Source organism: Malaclemys terrapin, chromosome 6 (assembly GCF_027887155.1).
Source record: "Malaclemys terrapin pileata isolate rMalTer1 chromosome 6, rMalTer1.hap1, whole genome shotgun sequence".
Lineage (NCBI taxonomy): Eukaryota > Metazoa > Chordata > Testudines > Emydidae > Malaclemys > Malaclemys terrapin.
Genome location: NC_071510.1, coordinates 35404201 through 35421194, shown reverse-complemented (window position 1 = coordinate 35421194; position 16994 = coordinate 35404201). Strand labels below are relative to the sequence as shown.

At 40.4% G+C, this 16994-nt stretch overlaps 1 protein-coding gene across 2 annotated transcripts in view; it reads left to right on the top strand.

The window, feature by feature from the left end:
• VPS13A (vacuolar protein sorting 13 homolog A) overlaps window positions 1-16994 on the top strand; it is a 283684-nt gene that overhangs the window by 14625 nt on the left and 252065 nt on the right. For both annotated transcript variants that reach the window (XM_054032764.1, XM_054032765.1), the window contains exons 3-7: window positions 1321-1363; window positions 3337-3432; window positions 4372-4473; window positions 5853-5962; window positions 6370-6429. In XM_054032764.1, the coding sequence (XP_053888739.1) occupies window positions 1321-1363; window positions 3337-3432; window positions 4372-4473; window positions 5853-5962; window positions 6370-6429 (411 nt within the window). The remainder of the gene's footprint in view (window positions 1-1320; window positions 1364-3336; window positions 3433-4371; window positions 4474-5852; window positions 5963-6369; window positions 6430-16994) is intronic.

The window sequence follows — 16994 nt, the reverse complement described above, 5'->3', positions numbered from 1 at the left end:
AGGTAATTGCTGATGAGTCACTTACAGCGGAATATATATACATGCACAATCCCTTGAAGGAGAAATAAAGAGTTACTTACCTGTACAGTAACTGTTCTTTGAGATGTGTTACATACATTACATGACTCTCCCACCTTCCTCAATACTTTGGACATTGTATGCAGTGATGTGAAGGAGCAGAGAGGGCGGTGGTGGACATGTCCTTTTATGCTCTTGGCTTGACGCACTAGGAGAGCAAGGATATACTGACCAGCTAGTGGAACTGCTAGCAGAAGTCTTCAACATCTGTTGACAGAGTTCAGGGAATATTCTCAGTTCCCTCAATTGGTGAGTGCAGAGAACCAGATTTTGTTGGAGGGATTAATTAATAAACTAGGCAGAGTAATCCTTATGGTAGATGCCAGCTGGGGTTAATGGAGGGGGCTTTTTCAGGTCTCAGTTCAGTCCAGGAAATGGGTATCAGAAGAAAAAATCATAATTCCCACTAGCTGGAACACAAGGATTCAGTATGGTCTTGGAGGACTCTTTCTTCCAACAGACTTGCTCTGGTCATGACAGTCAGTGTGGCTGGGACATTTATGAATAAATTAGGAATAAACACGATCAGTGCTATTCCAGAGAAAAAAAATCAACTTCTGTTCTGGGAAGAGCATACTTTCCTACCAATATGGGGACTGCTCATCAATGGAGAGATGAACCTCAGAACTACATGGCAGAAATTGGGTTAGGTAGAGTGTAACCTATATCCAGAAATACTCTCACTCCTTGTCAGTATATTTACACATGGAAACACCAAGCAAATACTGTGTGAAAACATCAAAGGACAGAGTATTTCCTTGCTGCTAGTGACTGACAGGGCTGGTTCTGCTCTCAAGCTCCAAGCAGGCTGATCTACACATTCCAATTTGTGGGCCTTATCACTTGAAGAAGGGAAACTTTCAGGTAAGCACAGATACATATTCCTATTCTGGTAATGTTGCATTCCAGTGCAGCAAAAAAAACTACTACAGACTTTTTACATTCTGCCTCTAATGTTTTAACAGTCTGAAGAAGATTAAATCTCACATCCCCCTAAAAATGGTTTTGTGATCTAATAAACACATGTTCAATCTAATATGGTTGTCCTCTAATATGGTTAGACATCTGGAAAAGACTCCTATACTAAGATATTTAAGAATATATGTTCTCAATTTATGTTTGGTGCTTGGAGCTAAGTGAATAGTAGCGTAATTTTGCCAAGAGAGGAGTTGGGGAAAAAACATAAAGGTAAATTCAATTAAATAGGTCTAAATATTTTTTAAAAATATATTCTTTTTGCAGAGTCAGCTGGATGTACCATTTAAAGTAAAAGCAGGACATATTGGTAAGTTGCATTTTTGTAGCATGCACTACTTTGTAATAAATGGAGCAAGAGCTTGCTAATGTATTTTCTGTTCTTACAACGGACCTCGAGCATTTCAAGTAGTTACACAGTTGAGTGTGTAAATGAATGTGAATCAGTTCACCCATTCTGGAATAAATATCTTCATACCTGTAAAAGACATTCTTATTTTAACTCTGGAAGAGGAATGCTAACGTGGAAGATATAAGGAAGATTTGCCTAGTTATCAAATATTTGAGAATGAATAAAATATAAAATAACACTGTATATTAAAAACAAAAAAACCCAACAACTACATAATTTAGATTTTTTCTTTATGCCTCCTGTAGTGTGCGAACACTTCAACAGGCTTCCCATCACTGGCATGTTGTATGACTTTGGGAGGTTTCCTCAGAACACAAATTGACTGGTTGTTGATTGACAAGAATTAGTCACTGTCATAAGGCAGGGCTTCTCCCTAGCTTGCTAAGGACTCACTGCCATGCTCTGTTTCCTTTAGGCAGGTTTATTTTCCAAACTCAAACAAAACAGTACCTCAGTGTACCCTTTGCATTTCAGACTGTCACTGTCTCTCCTCCCTGGGGACTCTGGCAGCTTCCTGGCTTTCTCTCAGCCAGTTGCCCCTCACTGGGCCTGTCTCTGACCTTTCATAGCCCTGGATGCAACATTGCTCCCTTAATTGGCCCCAACCGGGAGCACCTATTTTGGAAACTGGGACTGGACCTACTTAAGTTACAGGCAGCCAGCCATCCTGTGACATACTGTACCTCTCTTCCTCTCTCCCCCTTTTTAAACGAACCAAACAACTCGCAGGCAGGTTTTTTTTTTTTTTTTTTTTTTTTTTTTTTTTGATGTGAGAGACCCTTCTGGACTGCTTTCACCCCCGCCCCCTTCCCCCAACCAAAACACACAAAACTTGATATAAACTCTTACGTACAAATTCATACACATCAGTATTCCCCAAATACCCCACAGTCCTTAAAGCCAACATTACAATCCATACCCTCCCCAGAGCACTGTCCTCATAACATCATCTTTTCCAGGACTTTGAGAAGGGCATCTTCTCTGCACACTGAGGCTTCAGCACATCTGCACATAGCGATTCTTAAGTTCTCAAATTCACCGACCCGTGAGGTTCAAGTGACTTTTCTTCCTGTCTTGAGTGGCTTGATGTTCTCCGGCCAGCTGCTCTTTTTCTTGCTGAATCAGCTGTAGCTCTCATTCTGCAGCCACCAGTTGCTCGGTCAATTCCCCTGTCTTCACAATGGAACCCATAAAACAAATGTCCTCTGCCTTTCCTCCTGTGAAGGACCACTGCCTTCACCCCAGCCTGGGAGGCTGAGAGAGACTGAGATGTAAAGGGGGAAAAATACGCTGGGAGTGATAGCCCTGCATGTTCTCGAAGAACTATTTTGCCTATGTTTGAGGAAAAAAACTGCCTAAAAGAGACTGTAGGCATGGCAGTGGGTTTTTTGAGGGCTGGGAGAAGACTTACTTGTTACAATGTCATTGAATTGAAAAAGCAAATATTTTATAAGGAAAAGTGCTGAATCTCAATCCAGTATTTTTTCCTCATTCAAATTTATCCCTAAGTGCACTTTTTCCATAAAGCTTACAATAAAAATAAATACCTAAAAATATTTTTATTGAGCCAGCAAGATGTGCACATATCTAAAATGTCCAATCCTGTTGCTATTGGCCTTATCTTTCCTCATCGCATCCTGTTCCCACACTCATGTGTTTACCCTGCTAGTTGCTATTTCTAAAAAATTGTAATATATCTAAAGATTGTAAACTTGTCACAGACTGTTTTTCTGTTTGCTGTGAAAAGTACTTAACATGCATTTGACCGTGTTAGGGCAATTTTAGATTAAAAAAAAAACAAAAAACTTGTAACATACTTTTCAATCAAATTTCATTACATATTGTTATAACTTTTCTTTTATATACTGTAGGTCAACTTAATCTACAAATCCCATGGAAATACCTTTATACTCAACCAGTTGAGGCTGTTCTGGATGGAGTTTATTTGCTTATAGTGCCGACAGCCAGTAAGTTGAGTGAGAGGAAAACTGTATATCATTGAGCTTTATTTTATTGTAATACTATTTTAAAAATCACAGTAATAGATGATGTATACCATTACTCTTATTCCCAGTAGTTGCTGTTGCCTGACCCAAGTTATATTTTTCATATTTTATTTTCTTTTACTGTATTATTAAATCTTTCTGTTTAATATGTTCAAAAGAGATGTTTCTTTATTTCATCAAAATTATCTTCAAAGATGTTTTCAGAATTTTAACATATACAGTGAAACCCCGCTATAACGCGATGATTGGGGTCCAAAAATTTCAATCGCGATAAATGCGGGGTCGCGGTATAGCAGGGTTACCAAAATTTTACCATTTCAAGCCGGTCAGTTTCAAGCCGGTCAATTTCTCTTGGGCAGCGAGGAGCAAGGAGCAGCTGGGGAGGAGCATGGCTCTTCCTGCCAAAAGGAGAAGCAGGGGTAGAGGGGAAGAGGCAGTGGGGAAGGCACGTTCCTTTCTTTGTTTTTCTTCGGCGGCGCTCTGGCCGCTTTTTCTTTTCTTTTTTTATCTATTTATTTATTTATTTTTTTTATGTGCCTCGGCAGCGCTCTGGCTGCTTTTTTGTGTGTGTGTGCCTTGGTGGTGCTCCGGCCGCTTTTTCTTTCTTTCTTTTGTGTGTGTGTGTGTGTGTGTGTGTGTGTGTGTGTGTGTGTGTGTGTGTGCGCGCGCGCTTCAGTGGCACTCCGGCCGCTTTTTCTTTTTTTTGTGTGTGCTTCAGCGGCACTCTGGTTGCCCCCCCCCTTTTTTTTTTTTTTTTTTTTTGGGCACTTGGGGTGGCGGGAGTCACCTTATGATTGCGTTATAGCCGTATTCGCGTTATCTCGGGGCACATTATAGCGGGGTTTCCCTGTGTGTATATATAATACTTATGTCTTAACATTCTCTCCCTTCTTTACATAGGCATAAAATATGATGCTGAAAAGGAAGACAGACAGCTCCTAGAAGCAAAGCAAAGGGAACTACAAAGAATAGAGGATGCAAAACAGAAAATAGCTGACCAGGGTAAGGAGGAAAAACAAATAACATCGCAGTATGTATTGTTAGATCTTTTAACTCCAAAAACTGCCTGATGTTAAACTAATTGAATAGGGATTCAAGCAGATTAGTTGCTGCCCTTGCAATATTTTTAAAAATGTTTTAGTTACGTGCACTAACATATAGTAAATTGACTAATGTCCCTTAACTAGTCGCTATGAAAACTGATGGCTACTCGCTACTGTACATTTTTGTGCAGGATATTTACTTTACTTCCAAAGTTTCTGTGTTTATAAATATTGACACTAGGGATAGTCCAGCTCTTATAGTTGGTACTTCAGTCACATTATGAGGCTTTCAGGACACATCTACTGCATAAAGTTTCAAAACTAAACATGAATAGATACAAACAGGGCTTTGGAAATACAATTCACCTTTTTTTACAATTGTCTGCCAAACTCACTTTCTCTCTGATATGAAGCAAATTTAATTTTGCTTCCAACAACACAGAATCTCCTTGTATCTTTGTGGCAATACCTCCCTAAAGGCTAATTCTACAACGTATAGAGTGCCTTATTATTTTCTACTGCAAATTTGTTGGGTGTTGAGGGATGATACTTACGGCTTGATTTTGAATGGTATTTAGGCACCTAAAGGTGTAGATAGATGCTAGCAGCTTTTGAAAGGCCCCCTAGGTGCCTAACCCCTAGCAGGATTTTGAAAATCCCGCTAGGTCCCTGTCTGCATTTTCAGATACCTTTAAAAATCTGGCCCTTACTACATCACTGGCGACTTAAGCAGGATGAGGCCCTAGAGGACAGTCGGGGCCAGTGCAAGGGCGAAACTTCCACCTTGCACCCTTCCTCCCCCCAGCCCTGCGGCAGCTCCCCGCCCCCCCCCTCCGCCCTGAGGCGCCCCCCCCCCCCCCCCGGCCCGGGGAGCCGTGCGGCAGCGCTGACCCAGGGGAACCCCTGGGCTGCCTGCTGGCAGCTCAGACTCCCTCTCCCTCCCAGCCCAGCGGCCACTGTAAACAAAACAAAACAAAAAATTGGGGGCGCCGCTTTTTGGCGCCCCCAAATCTTGGCACCCTAGGCAACCGCCTAGTTGGCCTAAATGGTAGCACCAGCCCTGAGGACAGTGATATAAACGTTATGAAAGTAAACTGAAGGGTAGTGTTTAATACAACTACAGTACAGTATAGCAGCAAGTACAGCTTCTGGTATATGGAATCACTTCAGCATGTGGTTTTTATAGTTGGGAAGTATTACGCTCCTACCATTGTTGATTCCTGGAGTCTAATTAGTTACAAAATTTATAATATTTAAATGATTTCCCATTCAATTTTATTTCTCTCTCATACTTAATTTGAGTAAAAATATATTTAAACACCCTGTGCTTCAATTTAGATAAAGGACAAGAAGAGAAACAAGACACTTTTGTAGAAAAATTAGTCACTCAGGTCATCAAAAATCTTCAGGTGAAAATTTCCAACATTCATATTCGATATGAAGATGATGTAAGTACTTCTGTATATATAGAATATTAGGCTCTTGTGTATTATTTTCAATTATTATGGATGACCCCCAGTTAGTTTCTTTTCCCCTCCTTATACTTTCCACATTATGAATGAACTTCTAACATGCCAGCAGTTTTCGTGTGTGTTTTTTTTTGTCTTTTCTAAGGATATATGCTGTGTAATAAATCAAATAGCATTGATTTATGTATTTCTAAAAAAATACCAAAATAAATAAATATGAGAGATGAGCATTTGGTAAATGTAAATATAAATTTGGAGTTCAAAGTACATAAAATAAGACTGCATAATTATGCAAGCAGTTATTCACATGTTGCAAATTGTTTATTTCCTTTTCTTTATGTATTCTGATTTTAAGTAATTCTTTTTGTATTTTTTCCTCTTATTAGATCACAAATCGAGATAATCCCCTGTCCTTTGGGATCTCACTTCAGAATCTCAGTTTGCAGGTAATTCAATTTTATACTTGAAAGTATCCAGTAGACTCATCATGTTTTAAAGAATATTAATCTAGCAATAATAATATTAATCTAGGAATAAAACAATGCATGTGATAAATGATTGATACACGCAAGCATGCTCTTATCTAAAACTGTTATTTGTTAGATATATAGATACGTACACCGACACCTACCTAATAGGTTTAGGACGTCTCAGATATAGTTACCCATAGCCTGGTTTCTAGTGATCACTAGCCGGGCTTCCAGGGGCCCTCTTTCCGTACAGCTGATGGGGAGTTTAGATGTCAGTGCCTTGCCCGAAGAAAAGCTCCCTTGTATTGTTCCCAGGTATTTATTTTTACCTGTCTTTTATAGCTGACAAAGCACATAACCTATGACTCCTAGTGGGTCAGCATAATAACTTCTGTTTTGTCACCAATTCTCCTAATTTCAACAAACTGCTCATTATCTCAAGACATTTCTAGTATTTCTTGCCATAACAACAATATATCAGGAGCACCTAAAACCAAGGTCGCTATTCACTCACTCTCTTCCATAATTTTCTATCCCATCCTCCCGTTCTGATTAACAAACTGTAAATATGCAGTTGTCTGACCTTACCCCACAAAGGCCTAAGATTATTCCTTGCTATGTGATATTTGGTTTTCAGATGGCAGTGGCTGAACATACAAAATGACTGATTGCAGTGTTAAGTTCTGGGGTACACTCAGGAATGTCAAATTATGGGGTAACAGCGGCACTGCTTTTGGATGTGGGCGCCTGGCCAGTAGCCACTGCTCTCCACTCTTCTTTTTCACGCTTCTGCAGAATACATCTGAGAACACTTGAGAACCTCTGGTGTAGACCATGCTGGTATGCGTTGAAAGTTCGCTAGTATGTGTCACGCTGTCTGGATTGGCTCACAACTGTGAGTGCATACTTCAGGGCAGACTATCAGAAAACAGGACAGATACCCCAAGCTGGTGGTGTGTTCTGTAACTATATTTCACCAAGCCAGTGACAAATGTAAACTCCTGAATCACTATACCAGTCTTCCATGGAGTCACAGACACCATAGATTCTCCAGTTCATCTTGCCACCCAGACAAACTGGACTTCGTGATACAAGGTCACTTAAACCAAAGATCACACCACATCAGGTTGCTCCAAGAGACCAGTCACTTACCCCAGATCAATTGGTACTTTAATATTACACCAAAGACAATGCTGATAGCCAGATCTTTAGTAAACTAACTAAAGGTTTGTTAGCTAAGAAAAGGAAATGAGAGTTATTGAGAGGTTAAAGCAGGTAAAATATATGCACAGGTGAGTCACAGTTTGTAATTCGAAATGGTGGCAGTGATATAATAATCTGCCACTTTCCCAAAAGTCTTTTCAGGGTGCCCAGATTGTCTCTGGGGAGCTTCATTTTGCATCTGGTACACTTCCTGTAAGAGTCCAAACAGTCCATAAATCCAGGATCTTTCCTTGAATCCATACTTACAGCTGCTTTTCACAGAAAACAAAATGACAGTGTCACTACCCATGTGGACTTTTTCGTTGATGATGGAGAGTGAAGAATGCATTTTTAGTCTTTGACCTCTAATCATCACACACACTGACCATTTGCTTTGAAATTAGCACTTTTCTGTTGAAGTTCTTCATTTGCATTCCACAAGGCTTCTTTCTTGTTTGATGGGTTATTTAGTTAAAGGGATACACACAATGTAAATGTTTGCTACTACATTATAACAGGATATAAATAATTGAAAACAATGCAAGTAACATCCCATTAGTTTTCATGAAGTTTAAACTCCAAATCACTCTTATACATTTAACAATCACTTTGATCTATACCAGGTTTTCCCAAACTTTTTTGGCCACGGAACACTTTTTAGCCTATTACGGAACACTTATAATATTATTTTGTAGTCGTTCGGTTTTCAAATAAAAAATTGCCTTATTTATGCTCAAATATATTTTATTTTATAAAACAAAGCAAAAATACAAATTTAAAATAACTTGAACTAACAATTTCTAACTGGAAAGTGCGTATAAAGTAGTACAAAAATCAAATGCAAGAGTCAATTAAAAACAGTGTTCTACTTAAAAAAAAAAATGTTTTTATATATACACAAACACCAAACAAATTAGATTTTTACTAGGAAAATCTATTTTTATAAACAGAAATACAAATTTGGAATTAATGGGATTGGTGTTTCTGCGTTTTTCTATCACTAATTCGCTTAATATTAGGAATAATGCTGGAAAGTTGAATTCTCATGTTAGGCACAGCATCAAGTCTATTCCTATATTTGGTTTTTGTTGCAGTATAATACAAAATTCCCGTCTCTCACAAACAAGTTGTAGCAAAAGGAAGGAGCACTCGAACTGCATGTTTAGCCACTTTAGGGTACTCTTCTATTAGGCTGCTCCAAAAATTATTCAGCGGAAGATCCTTAAATTTTTGTTTCAAATCAGAGTCAGAAATTAAGTCAATTAGGCTTTCATAATCGTGCGCAGTAAAGCCGATTGCTTTGGCTGTAATTACAAACGGATTTCGAACCTAAGCATTATCATCAGTAGTTGTAAGAAAATATTCTAATAAAGAGGCCTGCAAGTCACGTAAGTGCTGTAAAATGATGCTGGAAACTTCTTCATGGACTGTAGAATTTATTTCAGTCAGCAGTTCATGTACTGTAAGGAAGCAGTTGGAGTTATTCTGTTCTACAGAAGATGCCCAGAATTCCAGTTTCTTTTTTAACGAGGAAATTTTATCCATTGTAGTAAAAATGGTCACATTCTTTCCTTGCAGCGACAGATTAATTTCATTTAATTTTGCAAAAATATCTGCAAGATACGCAAGTCTCATTAGCCATGAGGAATTTGTCAGACAGTCATTAAATTTTTGTCCTGAATTATCTGAAGTGAAGAATACCAGTAGTTCACTCTGAAGCTCAAAAAGCCTCACAAGCACTTTTCCTCTGGATAGCCAACTCACTTCCGTATGTAAAAGAAGCGCTTTGTGCTGATTACCCATTTCCTCTCACAAAATTTTAAATAACCTGGATTGAAGTGGTCGAGATTTGACAAAATTGATAATTTGTACTGTTTCATTGAGCACAATTTTCAGATATGCTGGTATTTTTTTAACTGCAAGTGCTTGTCTGTGTAGAACACAATGGATCTTGGTGCTTTCTGGTGCCACACTTATGATTCGCGTTACAGCTCCCTTCATCTTCCCGATCATTGCCCGAGCACCGACAGTACATACATCAATACATTTTCCCCAACTAATTTCATGCTTTCTGATAAAATTGTTAATGCAGTTGAATATTTCTTCTCCAGTTGTGTTGCTTTGCAGAGATTCACATAAGAGCAGGTCCTCTTCAATAATATTATTAAATCTGTATCGGACAAATACTAGTAGTACCGCAAGTCCTGAAACGTCAGTGGACTCACCTAGCTTCAACGAATACTCATGGCAAATTTTCAGTTGGCAAACTGGCTCTTTTTCTATGTCATCGGCAAGATCTTTAATACAGCGTGCAACAGTATTATTTGTCAACTATCCAGCGTCAATTTTTTTTACCAGACTGCTTGCTCAACATGCACGTTACAATATCTTTCACGCAAAGCTTGATAAGCGTTTCTCCAATAGTGTGAGCTTCTCTGGCAAGCGCTATACGGTAACTTACTCGATAAGATGCCTCTGTTGCACTTTTGTTGTCTGTTTTAGCAATTTTAATAATTGAAAGTTTACAATTTCCAAGTTACACTTTTTCTCTTGGAAAAAACTTATATCTTTGTCTCTGTATTCAGCATGCTTGGTTTCCAAATGCCTACGAAGTTTAGCAGGAGCCAATGAACTGTTTGCTAGTATTTTGTTGCACACAATGCACTGCGTATCAGGAACATCTTTATTTCCATCACACGTAAAACCGAAAGACAAATAACTTTCATCATACTTTCATTTTGGTCTTTTAACACCTGCTGCGTCTTGTTTTTTGATATACTTCGGTGGAAATTCTTTCACCTTGGATAACTCACTAGTACTAACAGATTTTTCGGCAACAAAAGACTGCGATTGTTCATCCTCACTTTGAAGTGTCACAATATTTTGCTTGTTTATTTCGGCCACATTGGAGTACCAGAAGAACTTGCTTTTCGTTTCAAAGTTCCTTCTTTTAGCCACAAATCCATGGTGATTAGGTTTAGTAACAATATTTAGAAATACTGATTTTTGTCAGATTTTGTTTGTCACAAATTATTTATATTGTTTCAAGTGAAGCTAGTTTAGTTGTGCTTATCGCACACACGGTAAAGACCCACAGGTTTGAACGTGTTGAGTGAATGTTATATTTCACATGGTGTAAAGAGAATGGTGTGTGCATACCACTGTAGTTCGTGCAGCCTCGAGCTGAAAGGGGTAGACATCAACATGCTTGCGTGCCACGTTCTCTTTACGCCATGATATTCAATACGAGACCAATCAATAACTGGAAAAAGAGTTTTATGTTAAATTATAGTCATTCGAAAAGAGTTGTAAACTACGCTTCAGAAGGGCATAACACTTAAAATATGCCAAATTTAAAATTAAAAAAAATGTAAAGACCCTTTTTAAAAATTATGATTCTTTCACAGAACACCTATTCATATTGTGCGGAACACCAGTGTTCCGCGGAACACAGTTTGGGAAACACTGATCTATACTAATACACAAGTGAATTGGCCTTGGACTCTGGCATGAGCTGGCACCTGGTCTGCCAGCATCACAGTGTGTGTTACTGTTGAATCAGTACTATGTTAATGTGCACTACGGAACTGCGTATGTGTCAGCAGGGTCTACATGGGCTAGTTAGTGTGCAACATGTTGGTATGTTTTAGAATGCCCTTAAGCGTGCATTGCCCCACTGTGTAGACAAATCCTATTGCCCTACTATTCCTGGCAGCTAGAATTAATCATAGGAATTGCCAGTATCCCAGTATCCTAAATACAAAGGCTAACAGCTTCTAGAGCTCATTTCTAACTGTCCCAGAGGTTTGCCTTGTATCTATACTACATGTTAATAGCTGCCCCCCACTCATCTGGGTATGTTTAAACACACTCTTGGGCTCTTTATACACGGTTCTAATCCTAGACCCAGATTTCAACACTGAGGAAGAGCTTTTTAATTCACTTCTCACTCAGGACTACTGTACCACCAAACACAAATTGCTGCAAAATTTGATGCTAGCATTTAAATTGCATACAAAATTGCAACCACCATATCCCAAGTAGATACTGCACTTATACTTTTTTTAGCCATAATTGGAGTTTAAGTACTGTAGTCTGATGCTCAGATTTTATATTATAGTATTGAAGCTGCCACCATTCCAGAATGTACTCCAAAAGAGGGGAGGTGGTGAAAATGAGTAACTAGATGAACTTTTTTGGAAGGGAAGAGGAAAGGAGGGAGAAAAAGTCCTGAATGGTCTCTTGCCTAAGTCAGTGAGTCCAGTGGAAAGTAAGAAAAAAGCTTACAGAGAGCCCTAAAATGATGGCAATGATACAGTTTTTTTGTATGAGGAACAGTCATAAGCTCTTTATATAGCAGTTAGATAATCTTTTTTTGCCTTTCCGTGTATTCAGAGATGCACAATCCTGGTAAACCAGTCAAACTTTGAAAATAGAATTAAAAGTAGTGTCTGGTACCCCCCCTTGCCCCAGAAATGTTACAATTTTTTGTGCTTTTACGAATGTTTTCTTCTTTTGAAACCCCACACCCAAAAAGCCCAGCTGTTCTCCCCTATTATTGTGTGCGTGGCGGACTATGCTTGGGAAAACAGTGAAATGATACATTTAGCAGCTCTTTGTGTAAACTCCAAACAAGCCAACCCCCCCCCCCCCCCCCGATTTCTCAGGATGTCTTTGTTGCAAAAAAGATGTGTTCTTAATTTGAGTTAAAAAAGCAGTGAAGACAAGACATTTTGGATTTTAACTTGGATTAGCAGTTTGAGTTCAATCCCAGGTTCCTCTACAGCAGTGGTCCCCAAACTTTTTCTGTTGTGTCTCTGCTCCCCCTTACTGTAGGAGGAGACCTCATACTTCTTGAAGACAAGCTGAGTCTTCTCTTCAGTCCTGTCTGAGGTAGGAAGGAGCCAAGATCTTCAGATGGTGCTTCTCACTGGTCACATCCCAGAGAATATGCCAAAAAGGTCTAAGATTCATCACTCATCCAAACCTGCTCCTTCCAGATCTGATTGGCTCTGTGATCTATATGTGCCAGATGACAGTCTTCTTGCACCCAAGTCACACAAGTTCAAATCAGTCCTCAAGTCACTGCCAGATCATGCCTGCAACTTCTTGGGCGTGTGGCAGCATGCAACTTGGTCATGTTTCATTCTTGACTGCATCTGCGTTGCTTCCAAGTCAGGTTCTAGTCCATTTATACACTCCCAACAGAGACAGTCTGAACAGTTGTTCTTGATCCCCTGTCATATTCTAGTTTCCCTTGAGTGGTGGAAGAATACAGGCAAAGTGTGTTTGGAGGTCCCATTCAACTATCCTCCACCTGCTCTTGCAGTAGTTCCTGCCGCGTCTCTCCTTGGAGCTCATCACCAGGACTAACTAGGACAGATGGACTGCCCAAAAGTTCTCTTTACACATCCATGTTCTGGAGCTCAGAGCTATCCGATACACCTGTCTGCGCTTCCTACCCATGATAAAAGGACAATGTGTCCACATAACAAGAGACAACAGGGCTAGTATGTACCACATAAATCACCGGTGGGGACTGACATCCCCCTTTCCACAGAGGCTATGAAATTATGGAACTGTTGAACAGCCCATGATATCCTGCTCTGGGTAGTCTTCCTACCCAATTAAAACTATTACCTCCCATGACTTGCGTGCTATTCCTCAGTTAATGCAACCTAAAATTAAATACAATTAAAACACCATAGCTGACTATTTCAACAGGCGTTTCACTCAAGTGCATGAGTGGAAACTAGAGAAATCCATACTCGAACAGATATTTCTTAACTGGGGATTTCCAGAAACAGATCACTTCGCCACTGTAGTCAGTACGATGTTCTGTTCAAGGGAAGGTTTGGATTGCTGTGCTCTGAGGGACGTCTTTCTCTTCTGGGTGGAGAATCTTGTATACAACTTACCTCTCCTGCTGCTGATCGTCAAGGACCTAAACAGGACAAAGCCACGGTCATCTTGATTGCATCAACCTAGCTGAGAGAGGTTTGGTTTCCTTATCTTCCTCCTTAGGTCCACTGCATTCCACAAAAAGTGGAAACTACGTCAAATTACAAAGGATGAATATAAACAAATAACACAAGTATGTAGGGCAGTGGTTCCCAAACTTGTTCCACCGCTTGTGCAGGGAAAGCCCCTGGTGGGCCGGGCCGGTTTGTTTACCTGTTGCGTCCGCAGGGTCAGCCGATCGCGGCTCCCAGTGGCTGCGGTTCGCTGCTCCAGGCCAATGGGAGCTGCTGGAAGCGGCGCGGGCCGAGGGATGTACTGGCCACCGCTTCCAGCAGCTCCCATTGGCCTGGAGCAGCGAACCGCGGCCACTGGGAGCCACGATCGGCCGAACTTGCGGACGTGGCAGGTAAACAAACCGACCCGGCCCGCCAGGGCTTTCCTTGCACAAGTGGCGGAACAAGTTTGGGAACCACTGATGTAGGAACAAAATTAAAAAGGTCGAGGCACAAAACGAGATTAAACTAGCTAGAGACATAAAGGGTAACAAGAAAACATTCTATAAATACATTAGAAGCAAGAGGATGACCAAGAAGAGGGGAGGCCTGTTACTCAATGGGGGAGGGAGAGAGAGAACAATAACAGAAAATTTGGAAATGGTGGAAGTGCTAAAGGACTTTTTTGTTTGTTTTCACTAGAAAGGTTAGTACCAATTGGATGTCTAACATAGTGCATGCCAGTGAAAATGAGGTAGGCTCAGAGGCTCAAATAGGAAAAGAAGAATTTAAAAATTACTCAGAAAAGTTTGATGTCGTCAAGTCACCAGGACCTGATGAAATACATCCTAGAATACTCAAGGAGCTGACCAAGAAGATATGAGTCATGAGTGATTATCTTCGAAAAGTCTTGGAAGTTGGGAAAGATTCCAGAGGACTGGAAAAGGGCAAATATAGTGTCCATAAAAAGGGAAATAAGGACAACTGGGGGAATTACAGACCAGTCATCTTAACTTCAGTACTCGGAAAGATAATGGAGCAAATAATTAAGCAATCAATTTGCTAACACTTAGAAGATAATAAGGTCATAAGTAACAGTCAGCATGCTTTTGTCAAGAACAAACTTTGTCAAACCAAACTAATAGCTTTCTTTGACAGGGTAACAAGCCTTGTGGATGTGGGGAAGCGGTAGATGTGGTATATCTTGACTTTAGTAAGGCTTTTGATACTATCTCGCATGACTTCTCATAAACAAACTAGGAAATACAACCTAAATGGAACTACTATAAGGTGGATGCATAACTGGTTGGAAAACCATTCCCAGAGAGAAGTTCTCAGTGTTTCACAGTCAAACTGGAAGAGCATATTGTGTGGGATCCTGCAGGGATTGGTTCCGGAGCCGGTGCTGTTCAGTGTCTTCTTCAATAATTTAGACAATGGCATAGGAAGTACACTTATAAAGTTTGCAGACGATACCCAGCCAGGAGGGGTTGCAAGTGCTTTGGAGGATAGGATTAACATTCAAAATGATCTGGATAAACTGGAGAAATGGTCTGAAGTAAATAGGATGAAATTCAATAAGAACAAATGCAAGTACCCCACTTAAGAAGGAACAATCAGTTGCACATATACAAAATGGAGAGTGACTGCCTAGGAAGGAGTACTGCAGTAAGGGATCTAAGGGTCAAAGGGATCACAAGCTAAATATGAGTCTACAGTGTAACTCTGTTGTTAAAAAAAAAAAAAAAAAAAAAGCAAACATTCTGGGATGTATTAGCGGGAGTGTTTGTAAGCAAGACATGAGAAGTAATTTTTCCGCTCTACGGTGTGCTGATTAGGCCTCAACTGGAGAATTGGTGTCCAGTTCTGGGCACCACATTTCAGGAAAGATGTGGACAAATTGGAGAAAGTCCAGAGAAGAGCAACAAAATTGATTACAGGTTTAGAAAAAATGACCTATGAGAGAAGATTGAAAAAAAAAATTGGATTTGTTTAGTCTGGAGAAGAGAAGACTGAAAGGGGGCATAAGTTTTCAAGTACATAAAAGATTGTTACAAGGAGAAGGGAGAAAAAATTTTTCTCCTTAACCTCTGAGCAGAGGACAAGAAGCAATGAGCTTAAATTGCAGCAAGGACGGTTTAGGTTGGACATTAAGAAAAACTTCCTAACTGTCAGGGTTGGTTAAGCACTGGAATAAATTTGACCAGGGAGGTTGTGAAATCTCCATCATTGGAGATTTTTAAAGACCAGTTTAGACAAACACCCATTGCAGATGATCTAGATCATGCTTAGTCCTTCCATGAGTGCAGGGGACTGGACTAGATGACTTCTTGATGTCCCTTCCAGTCTTACAATTCTGTGATTCCCTCTATCCACCAAACCTGTTACCCTGTCAAAGAAGGAAATCAAGCTGGTTTGACATGATTTGTTCTTAGTAAATCCATGCTGGCTGCTCGTGATTACTCCTTCATCTCCAGGTATTTGCAAATTGAATGTTTTATACATTGCTCTAGTACAGGGGTTCTCAAATTTAATTGCACTGTGACTCCCCCTCTGACAACAAAAATTACTACATGACCCCAGGAAGGGGGACCAAAACCTAAGCCTGCCCAAGCCCCGCTGCTCCAGGTGGGATTGGCCCATGGGCTTCAGCCCCAGGCTGAGGGCCCGTAACCTGAGCCCCACCACCCAGGGCTGAAGCCCTTGGGCTTTGGCTTCGGCTATGGGCGGTGGGGCTCAGACTTCAGGCCCAGGCACGTCTAACTCCAGCCTTGGCGACCCCATTAAAATGGGGTTGCAACCCACTTTGGGGTCCCAACCCACAGTTTGGGAACCACTGCTCTAATAGCTTCCCAGGTATCAAAGTCAGGCTGACTGGTCTTCCCCTGCTCCACCTTTTAAAGATGAGCTCTATGTTAGCCCTTCTCCAGGCTAAGAACGGGACATAAGAACGGCCATACTGGGTCAAACCAAAGGTCCATCTAGCCCAGTATCCTGTCTTCCGACAGTGGCCAATGCCAGGTACTCCAGAGGGAATGAACAGAACAGGTAATTATCAAGTGATCCATTCCCTGTCACCTGAACCCTATTGTAGTCTTGGCCTTCACACCATCCTCTGGCAAAGAGTTCCACAGGTTGACTGTGCATTGTGTGAAGAATTTTATTTGTTTTATTTGTTTTGTTTTAAACCTGCTGCCTATTAATTTCATTTGGTCACCCCTAGTTCTTGTGTTATGAGAAGGAGTAAATAACACTTCCTTATTTACTTTCTCCACACGAGTCATGATTTTATAGATCTCAATCATATCCCCCTCTTAGTCGTCTCTTTTCCAAGCTGAAAAGTCCTGGTCTTATTCTCTCCTCATAGGGAAGCTGTTCCATACC